Source organism: Mesoplodon mirus (assembly GCF_964341445.2).
Source record: "Mesoplodon mirus genome assembly, chromosome: 5".
Classification (NCBI taxonomy): Eukaryota; Metazoa; Chordata; class Mammalia; order Artiodactyla; family Ziphiidae; genus Mesoplodon; species Mesoplodon mirus.
The window spans coordinates 56,636,348-56,651,503 of NC_138980.1; the positions used below are offsets into that span (position 1 = coordinate 56,636,348).

The following is a 15,156-nucleotide window of genomic DNA, read 5'->3' on the forward strand; positions in this document are numbered from 1 at the left end:
CTCCCTCTGCAGCTACTTCTTCAAGAAGCATCACAGAGGCTGGTCCTTGCTACTGTCCTTGGATCCTGTCCAAGGCGCTGATTTAAAAGGTATTGCAACGTTTTTTCAAAAACAAACATGTGTTGTAAACCAAGGCCCTGGTAACCACAGCACTACTGGCTGCTACAGCCACTTCCCAGGCCAAGAGGAAAGGAAACTGCCCACTGCCTACCCCATGGCACCCAAGCTCCACTGCCTCCTTGCAGTACCCGCCTCATTACCATAGTATCTCAGGCTAGGAGCCCAGTGGGGGCAGGGCCAGAGTTGGACCTGGGGGCTGCAGGCCTTCTGGACCGAAGTGCCTTTAGGAACTGCCCCGGTTCCCTCCTGAACCATCCCAGGAGATGTATGACGGCTCAGGGAGAGAGCTTTCTGTCTGCCCTCCACCTGAGTCCCCAGAGTGACCGTGAAGAACGCCAATCTGATCATGCCACTCCCATTGCCCACAGGATAAACTAAGAATGTCTGAGAAAACCATAATTCAAAAAGACTCATGTACCACAATGTTCATGGCAGCTCTATTTACAATAGCCAGGACATGGAAGCAACCTAAGTGTCCATAGACAGATGAATGGATAAGGAACAGGTGGCACATATACACAATGGAATATTACTCAGCCATAAAAAGAAACGAAATTGAGTTATTTGTAGTGAGGTGGATGGACCTAGAGTCTGTTCTACAGAGTGAAGTAAGTCAGAAAGAGAAAAACAAATACTGTATGCTAACACATATATATGGAATCTAAAAAACAAAACAAAAAAATGGTCATGAAGAACCTAGGGGCAAGACGGGAATACAGAGGCAGACCTACTAGAGAATGGACTTGAGGATACGGGGAGGGGCAAGGGTAAGCTGGGACGAAGTGAGAGAGTGGCATGGACATATATACACTACCAAATGTAAAATAGATAGCTAGTGGGAAGCAGCCGCATAGCACAGGGAGATCAGCTCAGTGCTTTGTGACCACCTAGAGGGGTGGGATAGGGAGGGTGGGAGGGAGGGAGATGCAAGAGGGAAGAGATATGGGGATATATGTATATGTATAACTGATTCACTTTGTTATAAAGCAGAAACTAACACACCATTGTAAAGCAATTATACTCTAATAAAGATGTGAAAAAAAAAAGAACGTCTTGACCAGGGACCTCCCTGGCGGTCCAGTGGTTAAGACTCTGCGCTTGCACTGCAGGGGGCATGGGTTCATTCCCTGGTGGGGGAACTAAGATCCCACATGCAGCGCGAGAAGGGCCTTCAAGGCTGTCCTGTCTGTCTGCGTCCCACTCCTTCCCTAATCTCACCCAGTACTCCAGCCACACAGAGCAGCTGAGCCCCCCTGAAAACCCATGCAGTACTGCGCATTGGGCAACGCATGTTCTCTCTACTTTCTTTTTTTTTAATTTTTAATTTTATACACATATGTATACATAAGTATGTATGTGTATGTGTGTATGTATGTATGTATATATATATATATATATATATATATATATATATATATATATATAGCAAAATCATCAGCACAATAATGTAAGTTAACACAGTCATCCCCTCAGAGTTACACTTCCCCACTTTCTTGACAAGAGGAATCCTGGCCTAATCTACACAGCCCAGGTCAACCATCACATCCCTGAGGAAGCCTGCCCTTCCCTTTCCTCCCAAATAGAGTTCGTTACTCCTTTTGCTTCCATGGTACTTTTCCATACCCCTTGTTACATTATTTGTCTACCTAAACCAGAAGCTATGTAACCTCCTGCAAATATTTTGTTTAGCTTGCATGATGGCGTGTGTGTGTGTGTGAGAGAGAGAGAGAGAGAGAGACAAAAAAACCCCAGATTTCTAATTTCTCTTGAAAAATCGGAAGGTCAGGCCACCTTGGAGTTTCATTTCCTTCTAACAACCATCCACCGCAACACATCCACTTGTGCTCCTTTTAGAGCGGTATGTGGTCCCCAGTTTAACCCCACCCCTGTCTTATGCCGTCTTCTCATTTATGTACCTACCCAGCCTTGTAGACAGTTAGGTTTTAAGCCTTGGAGCTGGATCATGCTTCTCATGTGTTCTGTTCCCATTTACAAATATTCCGCCTCCTTGTCCCCATAAACCGTTTAGCTGTCCTAGAAATTCCAATATGTTGGCAAAGAGTAAATGAATAGAATCAGGTCAATAAAGAATATAAATGTCACAAATTCCTTTGTTAAATCATGTGTTCCAACTTTTGACTTGGAAAACAGTCCCTGCCTCACCATCTTCCAACTCTCACTCCAGTTAGTTCCCTGTGGGTAAGATGCTCCTATTGGAGTGGAGCAAGGAAGGTGACATCGGGGCAGGAAACACAAGTTTTCCAGAAAGGAGAGGTTTAGGGCAGTTATCTGTTCAAAAAGGGTTACTTAAGCCCCCGCTCGCTGCAACTAGAGAAAGTCCGCGTGCAGTAACGAAGACCCAACGCAGCCAAAAATTAATTAATTAATTTAAAAAAAGAAACAAGTATGTACCAACAAGGACCTACCATATAGCACAGGGAACTATACTCAAAATTTTGTAATAACCTATAAGGGAAGAGAATCTGAAGAAGAATATATATATATATATATATATATATATATATATATATATATATATATACACTGAAATATATATAAATGTATAACTGAGCTGCTGTTCTATACATGTGAAACTAACACAATATTGTAAATCAACTATTCTTCAATAAAAAATAAAGTAATTTTAAAAAGAAAAAAAGGGTTACTTAAATTTTGATTACATAGCAAATGATATAGGTGGAAAAATATTCATTTTTCAAATGAGATGGGCTGGTGGAAACTGGGATTGCACTAAAAATATACAGTAAGTTTGTTTGGAACTGAATGGAATTGAGAACATGATGTGGGGTGGGAACGTGCAGAAGGTGCAAACAGTCTGGGGCATACAGGAGGGGACAGGTAGATGGCCGACTTCCAGCCAGACAAGTCAATATCCATCCTTGATATAGGCCTGGAAAGCTCCCAGCCCCCAGCTAGTATTGAAGTCCTGCTCATTCAATTACATTTATTTAATTTTTTTATATTTATTTATTTATTTGGCTGTGCTGGGTCTTAGTTGTGGCATGTGGGATCTTCGTTGCAGCATGCGAACTCTTAGTTGCGGCATGTGGATCTAGTTCTCTGAACAGGGATAGAACCCGAGCCCCCTGCATTGGGAGCGTGGAGCGTTAGCCACTGGAGCACCAGGGAAGTCCCACGATTCAATTGCATTTAAACAAACAAGCTGATCATCAGGGGACTCTATCTGGAAGGAATCACCCTTAGTCCCTAGATGTGAGATGGCTCAGGGCCTGGCTCAGAACCCGTGGAACAGTCCTCTGTGTGTCACACAAGGGCACGGTTAGGAGTGGCCTGGAAACCAGACACTCAGCCCAGCCAAGGATGTCTCAAACATGGAAAATGGGGCTTACTGGAGACTCACTGAGCCCAGGACCTCACTCCATCTCTCATCTCTGTGCCCATTAAAAAATGGCTGATAGGGACTTCCCTGGTGGCGCAGTGGTTAAGAATCCACCTACGAATGCAGGGCACACAGGTTCGATCCCTGGTCCGGGAAGATCCCACATGCCGTGGAGCAACTAAACCCATGTGCCACAACTACTGAGCCTGCATTCTAGAGCCCGTGCACCACAACTACTGAGCCTGCGCTCTAGAGGCCATGCACCACAACTACTGAGCTCGCATACCACAACTACTGAAGCCTGCGCTCCTAGAGCCCGTGCTCCGCAACAAGAGAAGCCACGGCAATGAGAAGCCCGCACACCGCAACGAAGAGTAGCCCCCGCTCGCCGCAACTAGAGGAAGCCCGTGCGCAGCAACGAAGACCCAACAGCCAAAAATAAATAAATAAAATTATTATTTTATTTTTATTTTTATTTTTTTTGCAGTACGTGGGCCTCTCACTGCTGTGGCCTCTCCCATTGCAGAGCACAGGCTCCAGACGCACAGGCTCAATGGCCATGGCCCACGGGCCCAGCTGCTCTGCGGCATGTGGGATCTTCCCGGACCGGGGCACGAACCCGTGTCCCCTGCATCGGCAGGCAGACTCTCAACCACTGCACCACCAGGGAAGCCCTAAAATTAATTTTTTTTTAATGGCTGGCAGGAGGACATAAAGGTTGAAAGTAGCTCAAACATAAGCACACATCAGAATTAAAACACAGATTCCTGGGCCCCATACCCAGTGTTTCTGAGGCAGCTCGTCTGGGGTGGAGCCCAAAAATTTGCATTTCTAACCATTTCCCAAGAGATGCTGATGCTACTGATCCCCAGACCACATTTTGAGAACTACTGGTGTAAAGAAATGTTTATTAGCAGTCTCCAGACCCTAGAGCCCACTTAAAGAGGTGATGTGTAATTTTCCCTAGAATCCCTAGGTGATGCTCTGTACCCTCCTAATCTGCATCACCACAGAAGCTCCTTGAGGACCTCCATCCAAACTTCATCGAACAGAGAAAGCATTAACCAATGATTGGTGGCATGAATTCACTCTTGGTATAAAGAAAGTGGTAAAGTGAATCTTGCCGCCTCTCCCAAGGCAGCCCCAAGACCCAAACTACAGGTCTTCTGGGAAAATAGGCAGGGATGGCTTCTTGCTAATTAGCACTACTCAGACTCGATTCTCCTTTCCAAGGACCTCCGTATTAATTCAGTTCAACACAATTCGATATAATTAATGTAATAATTTGATTCCCTGGTGAGATAACCTACCACAACAACTGGAGCAATAAGCTTCCAATTTTATTGTGAAAATTCCTCAGACTCAGCCCTCCAGGGCCTGATTGAATAGATGGGAAAAGGATCCAGATGATTCTGAAGCACATGAGCCTGCCCATTCCCTGAGCAACACTCCAATAGAAGCCTAAGAACTCGACAATTTTAGGTCCCCTCTCATTTCCTTCTCTTACATATATTTCCAGGAGAAATTTGTCAAAACCAACATTTCCATCAAGAGTCTGGCAAATCCAGGATAACTTTCTCAGCAGAGCCTCGTGTCCCACCCCCAGAACTGAAGCTGGGGTACATACAGTATCTCCAAGAGTAAATTATTCTAATTAAATTCAATATAACAAATGTTAATTAGTGACCTATGAATTGGTTAGAAATTGCATTCTGATGCTAGTGACAGAATCTCAGTGGCAGTGATCTCAGTGGCAGTGGCTTAAACAAATTTGTTGTTTATTCTATTACATGAAAATATTAGGAAGTGGCTGATCAAAGTTGGGACTGGGGCTCCATCAGTTCATCAGAGATCAAGGCTCCTTCCACCTTCTTGCTCAGGGTAATAAAATGGCTGTATTCCATCTTGTCTGTATTCCAGGCAGGAAAAGCGGGGGCAAGAAAAGAGGGAGACCTGCTCCCAGCTGAGTCATTCTTCTGTTAAATGTTGTCCTGGAAGCCCCAACCAGTAATGCCCCCTTACATATCACTGAGCGCCCCTTGATGCAAGTGAAGCTGAGGAAGTAGCACACCCCTGACCCAGAGAATATCAGGATTCCATCACTAAGGAAGAGAGAAGAATGGAAGTTGAGTAAGGTGACTGGAAGTCTCTGCCATGACCTAATAAGGACCAGGTGGAATAAGGAGGCAGGTGACGGAGCTGTGTAACCCGTAGTCCATTAGGGAGCACTCACAGAGCACACAAACAAGTAAGAGAGTTGTAGAACAGGTGCTGCAGGGCTTTTGTAAGGCGAGGGCATTTGAGTTGTTTCTTGATGTACAGGTAGAATGATAACTCACACAGGTGGATAGTAAAGAAAGTTACTCTGGGCAGACAACATGTTTGGGAAACAATTGGGCTCAGTCAGAACCCCCACAGAGAAAGCCTTCAGGACTAGAATGATGTTTAGTGACCACTGCACTGAGAGGTTCTTAACCTAGGATCCACACACAGCCCCACTGTGTGGGCTGCAGGGAGCCCTGAAATTCCTGAAATTCTAGGCGAAACTTTTGTGAGTATATTGTACATTTCATATGAAAGGTGTTCAAGATAATTCCCATACTGTTCTTTCCAATCTTTCCCAAAAATTGCTCACCCCATCCTCAACTTTTGTCCCTTTACACGCAACCTAGTCACCAACACTAATTCCTCCTTTTCCCCCAACTCCCCAGCCTCCACACTCTACCCTGACTTGACCCATGCTGTTCCTCCCCCTTGTGATTACTCCTTCCTGCTTCTCCTCTTCCCCCTAGATATGGAAAGATAGGTAGTGATTTCCCCATCACTGGAAGTATTCAAACATAGACTGCACAAATACAGTAGGAAAGGTAATTATAGAAGGGAAATTATAAAAGAGATTTATCTGAGTTAGAAGCAACAGAAGTGAAGCATCAGATCCCATCCCAGCCTGAGATTCTAGGATTCCTTTTGCCATGAATGGCTTTTGGCTTTAGTATTTCTCCAGGAAGTCTTCCTTTCCCATCCCCATCCACCACTGTCTCTTATCTCCTTTTAATGCTAATACTTCCTGCATGCAATATGCAACTTGACATTTGCTTTATAACCTGTTTTTGTAAGTTTCCCATCTTTTCCTATGTATAGGTCTAATGTCAAGAAAATAGATTATAACTCATTCAAGACAAGAACTGAGTCTTCACTGTCCTTGCCCATAGGGTGACCAACCGTCCCAGTGTGCCTAGGACTGAGGAGTTTCCTGAGACATGGGACTTTCAGTGCTGAAAGTGGGGAAATCCTGAGCAGACCAGGATGAGTTAGTTACCCTACTTGCCCAAGAAATGGGCACATCATAGTACCTGCTTGTTGATTGCTAACTGTGGTAGACATTTCTGCTGTTCACCAGCATTTCTGGTTCTCTTCTCCTTCTGGGCACACATTACACTTCTCCATCCCCTTGAAGTTGCGCATGACCATGCGACTTGCTTTAGCCAGTAAAATGTGAGTGGACTTAATGTGTGTCACTCCTGAGTGGAAGAATTTAAGACCCATGCACCATTCTCCATACACTGTCTTCTCTTGGCCTGGCAAGCCATGGAGTTGGGATGGCTGCATCTTAGAATGGTGTCGAATATCTCTGTGAAGCAGAGCCCTCGGCTTCCCCATGCTAGACGGGTAGTGTGAGCAAAACTTAGCTTCACTCATAAGTTGCTGAGATTTGTATGTTTTTCATCACTGCAGCAAAACCTTACCTAACCTGACTGGCACGACCACCACCAAAAATCTCATTAGCAACTTATTTAAACTCAAGTTCCTAAAGCAAAAAAAAAAAACTCCTTAGGGTTTTTTCTCAGGTGGAACTTCAAAGCACATAACCAAAAAGCCAGTTGTGTGAACATAGGAAATCTGAGCCTGGTCTCCCAGGAAGCTTAAAGAAGCCGGAGGCAAGAGCTCCTGAGAACAGTCTCTGGGAACAGAATTTGCCTTCCTGGTTCCTACCCACCAGCCCAAGTTATTGATTCCAACTGCTGACATTAAAATTCCAGATCATTTTTAGAAAGTTCAACTCTTCGATGTTCAGATGGGAAACTCTCCAAAAAGAGAAGCAACAGGTTCAGGATCACCCAAGACATTACTGGTTATGATCTCCCTACACATTTTTGGCCCTGTTTGTCCTTTACATTGCTTTCCTACATAGTTCATCACAATCATTGTCTATTTCCTTGGGATTTCACATCCTTACCCACTTGATGGTGAAAAACTAGTCTCAATCTCATGCCTGGGTTTAAAAACATATATTTTTAAAAAATTTATTTATTTTTGGTTGCATTGGGTCTTCGTTGCTGCGTGGTGTGTGGGCTTCTCACTGCGGTGGCTTCTAGTTGTGGCATGCGGGCTCAGTAGTTGTGGCACACAGGCTTAGTTGCTCCACGGCATGTGGGATCTTCCCAGACCAGGGCTTGAACCCGTGTCCCCTGCATTGGCAGACAGATTCTTAACCACTGTGCCACCAGGGAAGCCCTAAAAACATTTTTTAGGAACTTTTTTCTTATTATGACAATAATTTTCTTATTATAATAGTAGAAGTGTATACTCATTTTTTTTAACATAAGAAAATGAATATCCAAAATCTCACCCTCATGTAGAGGTAATCACTATTAACACTTTTTAAAAATAAGAATGAATTTGTTACATTTTATGACATTAAAAATTTCATCCTCATCAGTATTTTAGCAGGTTACATGATATTCTATTTTTATGGATATATCATAATTTTTTTAACCAAGCGCCTTTTCTTGGATATTTACTTTGTTCTGGTTTTTTGCTTGTTTGTTGGTTTGGGTTTTTAGTAAATCATGAGCACTGTTTCATAATCATTGTTAATTTAAGTAGATACTCTTTCCTCATTACCTGTTCAGCGCATCCTACAGCAGTGGTTCTCACACATAAGCATGGCTCAGACTCACTGGGAGGGCTTAGGAAGCTAGAGATTGCTGAACCCCATCTCCAGAGTTTAGGATCTGTAGGTCTAGGTGGGGTCTGAGAATTTGTATTTCTATCAAAGATTTCTGGTAGTGCTTATGCTGTTGATTTGGGTGCCACACCTTGTGAACCACCGTCTTATTCTTCTTCCCAAGAACCTAATATCACCTGTGTTCTCAGTTTCCTTTCTTTGAACCTGCTGCAATTGGGTTTTTACTCTGTGGAGGGGGAAGTTCTGTAGTGGTCTCACATTCTTTTCCCATTCATGACTGTAAGTCCCTTTCATCAGCACATCTTTCCAAGTGGTACACACTCACACTGATTTTCAAAGTTAGGTGTCTTTTTCCTGCATTGCCACTCCCAGAAACCTCAGCTCGTAACAAAGCAAGGGTAAACAAAAGTTCTTTTTCCCAGACTCTGACATTTTACATCCCTTATTCTCCCTGCATCTGCCTGTCTGCCTCACGAAGTTGTTGTGATGGGCAACATCGATTCAAAATGGATAGAGTAGAATATTACAGGTGCTTGTGAGCTGGAAGGAGCTGTGGACCCATAAGTGGGGAGGCATTACAATTAAACTTCCCATTATTATGTATTTGTAGGGAAATGGTTGGAAGCTTAGGTTCTGGAGTTAGAACTGGATTTTTATCTGGGCTCTGATACTTACTAGCTTTGTGGGCTTAGGCAAATCACATATCGAAGCCTGATTTTCCTCACCTGTAAAATGGAGGAACTAATACCTTTGTTGCAAGGAGATTGCAAGAAATCGAAATAATATGTGCAAAGAAGCCGGGACAGAAACAACTCAATAAACGGTAGCTGTTGTGTTTACTAAATAATTGTTTTATTTTTTTTTCCTGGCCTTTTCTCTGCTATGGGCCTGGAAAGGAATCCATTTATCGTAGGGATCTTTTCGGCCCTGGCCCGAGTTTTCTATCATTTACAAAGATTCTGGTCACCTGCTCAGGCGGCTGTTCCGTGCGCCCAGCCGGCTTCGCTGAGGCCCTGTTTTTCGAGTATTTACGGCGCGCGGCCGCCCCAGCTCCCGCTCAAGTCTGCGCTTCCAGGTTCATTTCAGGGTCTCGCCGGCAGCCCCGGCCGGCGGGCGCGGAGCCGGCAGCGGGGCCAGAACGGCAGGGTCCTCTGGGGGCCCCGGAGTTGGGAGGCGGCGTCCGGGAGTCCCCCGAGGACGATGGGCTGCGGACACAGCAGGCTGAGCTGCTGCAAACCCCCTAGAAAGGTAAAGGGCGCCGGCGGAGAAGTTTGTCTTCGGAGGGGAAGGAGGGTGCGGAACCACTCCGCCTCAGGGGACCCTCGGCGCCCCGGGTTCCCTCGGGTCGGCCGGGGATGCCGGACGGAGAACAGCTAGAGGCCGGTGCGGAGGGAGGCGGGGAAGACTCGGCCGGGCGGCGCTCTCTCCCCCACGGCCCTGGGCTGAGCCGCGCCGGGCAGCCGAGTTTACAAACACGGCCCCAGGGCCCGGGAAGGGCAGCTGATTCCGGCTGGCGGGCTGGGGAAATGTCTAGTGCCTATGGCAGGTGCCCTTTTCCTTCGGTCTGGGGCTGCTCGCTGTGTGACCGTGGACATGTGACTTGACCTCTCTGGGCCTTGGGTTTTCCCACCATCAAGAGGCAGATTATCTGTAGGGTCGCTACTCGCAAGCAGAGTGGTCCACGGCTTTACATCATCGGCATCACCTGGGACCTGTTAGAAATGCAGAATCTCTGGCTGTGCCGCAGACTTACTAAAAGAGAACCTTTTAACAAGATGCCCAGGTGATTACACTACGCTTTAAAGTTTGAGAAGTGCTGGTTTAGAGCCTTTTCAGGCCCCGGAGCCGGTGCATGTGGGCTGTCCTAAGGGTAGCTGGGAGGGGCCAACGAGGTGGGGGGGAGATTTACCGCCTTCTGCTCCCGTCCCCTCCCTTCCTGTCCCTCCCCCAAGGGGCCTCTGAGCCGGGGCAGGGCCCAGGAGACTCTACTCGGGTTTCTTGCAGTGGGGCCAGCTGCCCCTTGGGTTCTGACAAGCCCAGAAGGTCAGAGTCTGGAGCCAGAGGACAACCTGAGGCACAGAGAGGGAAGGGAGGACCCCCACGTCCTGAGCCTTTTTCCTACGACTGCCTGCCCTCCAGCCAGGTGGGAATAGGTGGTCCTATAAACTTGATCAAGTCCCCTGAGACCTCAAGAGACACCCCCCCACACACACACACACTGTGACACTATCTAGTAATTTTTCATTGAACTTGAGTGTCTGCTGCTTTGCCTGTGCTTGAGCACAAGCTTTTCTGCCTATTGAGTATGCAGTACTGTCCCCAACCTGGATGATTCTATTTCCTGCCCTGTGCCTAGTCCAGGGAGAAGAGTTTCTGTCCCAAGTACAGTGCCTCCCCCGCTTTCCTTGCTCCTCCTTTATTCCCAGGTCAAAAAACCTCACCGAGCTCTAACCCAGAAACCCTCCTGTCTTCCCTGGCTCCAACAGGGAAACTGAGGCTTGCCTCCATCAGTGGAAGCAGAGGCTGGCTGATGGGATGATGAGCACATAAACCTGAGCCTGGCTTGAGACTTATAACAAACTGGTGATAGTTGGACATCGATCCTCGGTGTTAACCCTACCTCTGCCACAAACATCCTGTGTGACCCCAAGTAAGCCATTAGCACTCTCTGGGCCTCAGTTTCTCCCTCTATATGGAGAGGGAGGGCAATGAGCAGGATGATTTCTAAGAGTCTGAGAATCTGTGTTCTCTGCACCTGTGTCAACCTCTTAGTCTGCAAAGTGGGCCAAGGGTGAATTCCATCTACACAGTGGTGGGAGGAGACGAGGAGGAGCCCTGTTCCAGGCCTTGACTCTTCCATAGTCCAGAAGAGGAGACCGCAGTGAGCATGGGTTCCCCTGCCTCGTGGCCTTTCTGAAAGCCTCGCCAGCTGTCCCTGTCTGTCCCTGGCACAGCCTGAACTGGACCCCCTGTCTCAAGCTGTGAAGGGCAAGTAAAGTCAGCAGAGACTATCCCTGTGGGAAAGGGCCTTGGGTACCACCTGAGCTGATGCACCCAACATACAGATGGGAGGTTAAAGCCTGGAGAAGGAAGGGTCTTGACCGAGGTCACAGAGCCACTTAGAGTAGAACCCAGGTGTCCAGTCTCCTAGCCCAGTGTTCTTTGTCTCTGCCCCTACTCAGTGCTTCCAGTGGCTTCTTGTTGATTCCAAAGCCCTTTGACATTAAAGCCTTTACCCTGTTGCCTCAGAGCAGCCTGGCTTTTCTTCCTGCCCCAGCAGTGCCAGGCCCCTGCCCCTGAGTGGCAGGATTTATAAGCTGATTTTGTTTAAAGTTCACGCCTGTTTCCATCCCTTCGTGCCGTGCTCCTGCCTGGTTTCTCATCCAAGTGCCAACCCCTAGAAGGCGTGAGCTTCCAAGCTCATCCCCGGTAGGCTCTCAGCCCCCTGGGGGAGAGGGGGCCTCTGAGGATGGGATGTACAAAAATGAGCTCAGACCGCAGGAGGCTCAGGTCACGACAACAGTGACTCACCCTGAGTGGCAGTTGACAGAGTACTTTCACATCCTGCCGACCTCACAGAAGCCTGGAAGCCAGGCTGAGCTGCCAAATCTTCCCCACTTTATAGGGGAGGAGACTGAGGTTCAAGGGAGGAGTGATGTCCCATAGTCAGTTGGTGGCCAAGCTTTTCAGTGGGGCCTGGTTTTTCTGCCCTCCCCGGCTAGTGCTCACTGCCCCGCACAGAGCCCAGAGCAGGTGCTACATAAATATTTGAGTGAGTGAATGAGGGCCACATGAGAGCCAGACTAGGGGTCAGCCCAGGGTGCAGCAGGAGTATCTCATCCAGCTTTGAGAGACACAGGAAGGCTTCTTGGATGAGGGCTGGGCACACCTTGGCTGAGTGTTGAAGGTTTGGTAGGAGTTACCCAGTCCAGGCAGAAAGGTCAGTCTGAGCAGCGGCTGAGCCTGAGAAGCACAGAGTGACAGTGCTGGTTGTGGAGCGTGGGCGTGGCCAGCTGTGAGGGATGAGGCCGGCGCTCTCAGCGGGGCCTTCGCTGGCTAGGGACAGGGGCTTCATCACTAGGACTTCTCAAAGTCCCTCCAGGGGCCAGGCCCTGAGGGTTTGCTGAGTCCTGTGGTCAACAGTACCTGGTGGCCTTAGCTGACCAGCTGTCCTAGATCCCACTGAGAGGCCTGACCTGGGGCTGAGTGTTACTGGGACTTTTGGGGAAAGTTGAAATCCTGGTGAAAAAATGAGGGGATCCCTAGCAGGCTGGATGTGGATACCGAAGAACCACCTGCATTGTGTGGTCCTTCCGAAACCCTTTTTGGCAGAGACTGTGGCTGATGTGGCCACATCCCTGGGAGGATTTGGGAGAAGGCCAGACAGAAAGGGGAAGGGCCGAGGAAGCAAGCCCACGGACTTGCCTGTAGGAGTGACATGGAGAGTACGCAGGGGCCTTCCATCCCCAACAGGTTACCCGTCTGGGTCCAAGGTGGGGAGGGACAGCTAGTGCCTCATGGTCAGTCCCCTGTATGTGTGCCTGGTGTCCCCAGGGCTTCGGCTCTGGCACCACAGCTCTGAGCAGTGCATCAGAGACCCTGGCTCAGCACTGCTCCCGGAGACAGGCCTCGCACAAGAGGTTCTCTGTGTTCAGTGGCCCTTCAGGAGGGTTTCCATGTAGCAGGCCAGGTGAGAGAGGCAGAGATGCAGAAGTGAACACCATGGGAGAGCCTGGCATGGGCACAGCTAATTTTGAAACAAAGCCATAGACACTAAGGACATGGGCTTTAGAACTGGGTCCACATATTCATTTATTAACTCAGCTGTCCGACTCTGGGCCAGGTGCCACTTCAGTCCTGGCACCATCATGGATCCATTAAGTGACCGTGGAAGGGACTTGGCTTTTCCGTGCCTCAGTTTCCTCATCTGTAAAATACGTGTGATGTTAGCTCCTGAGTCATAGGGTTCTAAGATTAGATGAAAGAATGCATGTAATAGAGCCCCTGATACACCAACTGGTAAGTGGCATACCCTCGATAAGACGGAATGTGGGTGAGGATATCACCGCCTGGATTGTACCCAAGAAAAGCAAACAGGGTTGCGGAAGACAGGGGGACATTAATGTCCTTGGCAGGCTGTTGGGTTAGGAAGATGAAGCCTGGAGCCTGGCCACTGCCTTCCAACCTCTGAAGTGTTGTCAAGAGGCACGGGCACAGGGCACAGCCTTGTTCTCTGGTTCCAGGAGGCAGAGTTGTGGCCAATGAGGGGAATCTAAAGGGAGCCAGATTCTACTTCTCACCAGGAATAAGGGTAGTGAGTTCCCCAACCTGGAGTAGTTCAAGCAGAGGTCAGCTGCGATTGTAGCAAAAATAGAAGAGGGGATGCAAGCCTCGGACAAGGAAGTACTTAGGATTCCACTCAAGACATCTCATTATTGTGATTACTATAATGTTTGAGGCAAAATTTCAGAATTTTGAAAAGTATAAAGAAGTTTTAAAGTAGCTTTTAATCCCACCATGAAGAGGTAGCCTCTGTGTACGTTTCAGTGGCATTCTTTCTACTGTTTTCCTACATGTATGATATATGTGAATGTGACTATTTTTGCAGAATTGGGAAAATATTTTATTTATTTATTTGATATTTATTTATGCATTTGTTTTTTGGCTGCGTCGGGTCTTGGTTGCAGCGTGCGGGCTTCTCTCTAGTTGTGGCGCAAGGGCTCCAGAGCTCGTGGGCTCTGTAGTTATAGCGCGGGGGCTTAGTTGCCCCATGGCGTGTGGGATCTTAGTTCCCCGACCACGGTTCAAACCCACGTCCCCTGCATTGGAAGGTGGATTCTTAACCACTGGACTGCCAGGGAAGTCCCTGGGAATATATTTTAAATGATTATATTCTAGTTACTTAATATTTTGTTGGGGGCGTTCTCCCATGTTAAATAGTCCGTGGAAATGTGATTTTTAATGGCCACCTAATGTTCTGTGGATGTTCTGTGGCTTATTTAACCAGTTTGGACACTTGGTTATTTACACTCCCCACTCCTGCCCACCCTTGTGTTTTCATCCTAAGCCGGGAGACTGTGCCTTTTTGTCAGAGGGGAGAGGTTGGGGGAGGGAGGGCCTCCAGGGAGAGATGTCATCTTGGCTGGCTTTTGAAGGTGAAGGGGAGCCAGACACTTGTGTCAGGGTGAATGGGGTACACAAGAGGCAGGGCCCCTGACACCTGGTCGGTAGGAGCAGGGTAAATCTGACCTTTGAACTTGCTTTGCTGAGGGTGGGACAGAGAGTCTATGAAAGGAAAGTGTCTTTCCCTGGCACTGAGCCGTCTGTCCCAAACATTGTGGGGACGTTGCTGTGTATGTGGCCTCTGAGCTTTGCCCAACCCCCAAAATGATGCCCCCCCCCACCGGAAAAATCATCCTAGTTAAAGTCAATACAGGCTTCCATATATATGACCTCTGACAACCTTGTGAGGTTCAATGCCCGATTTCTATGTTATAAAGAGACATCTGTGCCCTGTGACCTAAAACCCATCAGAATATTTCCTAATAAATCCTTGCCTTGGACACACAACCATTGGTAACACATTTTCTGCACATACATGTTTTTTAATTCTGTTCCTTTGTAGCTGAATTCCCAATCAGCTAGCATGGGTCCCTGAGAGCCTGAGATGCCCCCAGCCACCTCAGGACTTCCGTTGCTGCCTCAG

The 15,156-nt window shown here is 47.7% G+C and overlaps 1 protein-coding gene across 2 annotated transcripts in view; it reads left to right on the plus strand.

Annotated features, from left to right (window-relative positions):
- Nucleotides 1-9,544: 9,544 nt before the first annotated feature.
- Nucleotides 9,545-15,156, plus strand: part of CCDC69 (coiled-coil domain containing 69) — a 34,389-nt gene continuing 28,777 nt past the window's right edge. For both annotated transcript variants that reach the window (XM_082622982.1, XM_082622983.1), the window contains exon 1: nucleotides 9,545-9,698. In XM_082622982.1, the coding sequence (XP_082479108.1) occupies nucleotides 9,651-9,698 (48 nt within the window). In that variant the 5' untranslated portion in view covers nucleotides 9,545-9,650. The remainder of the gene's footprint in view (nucleotides 9,699-15,156) is intronic.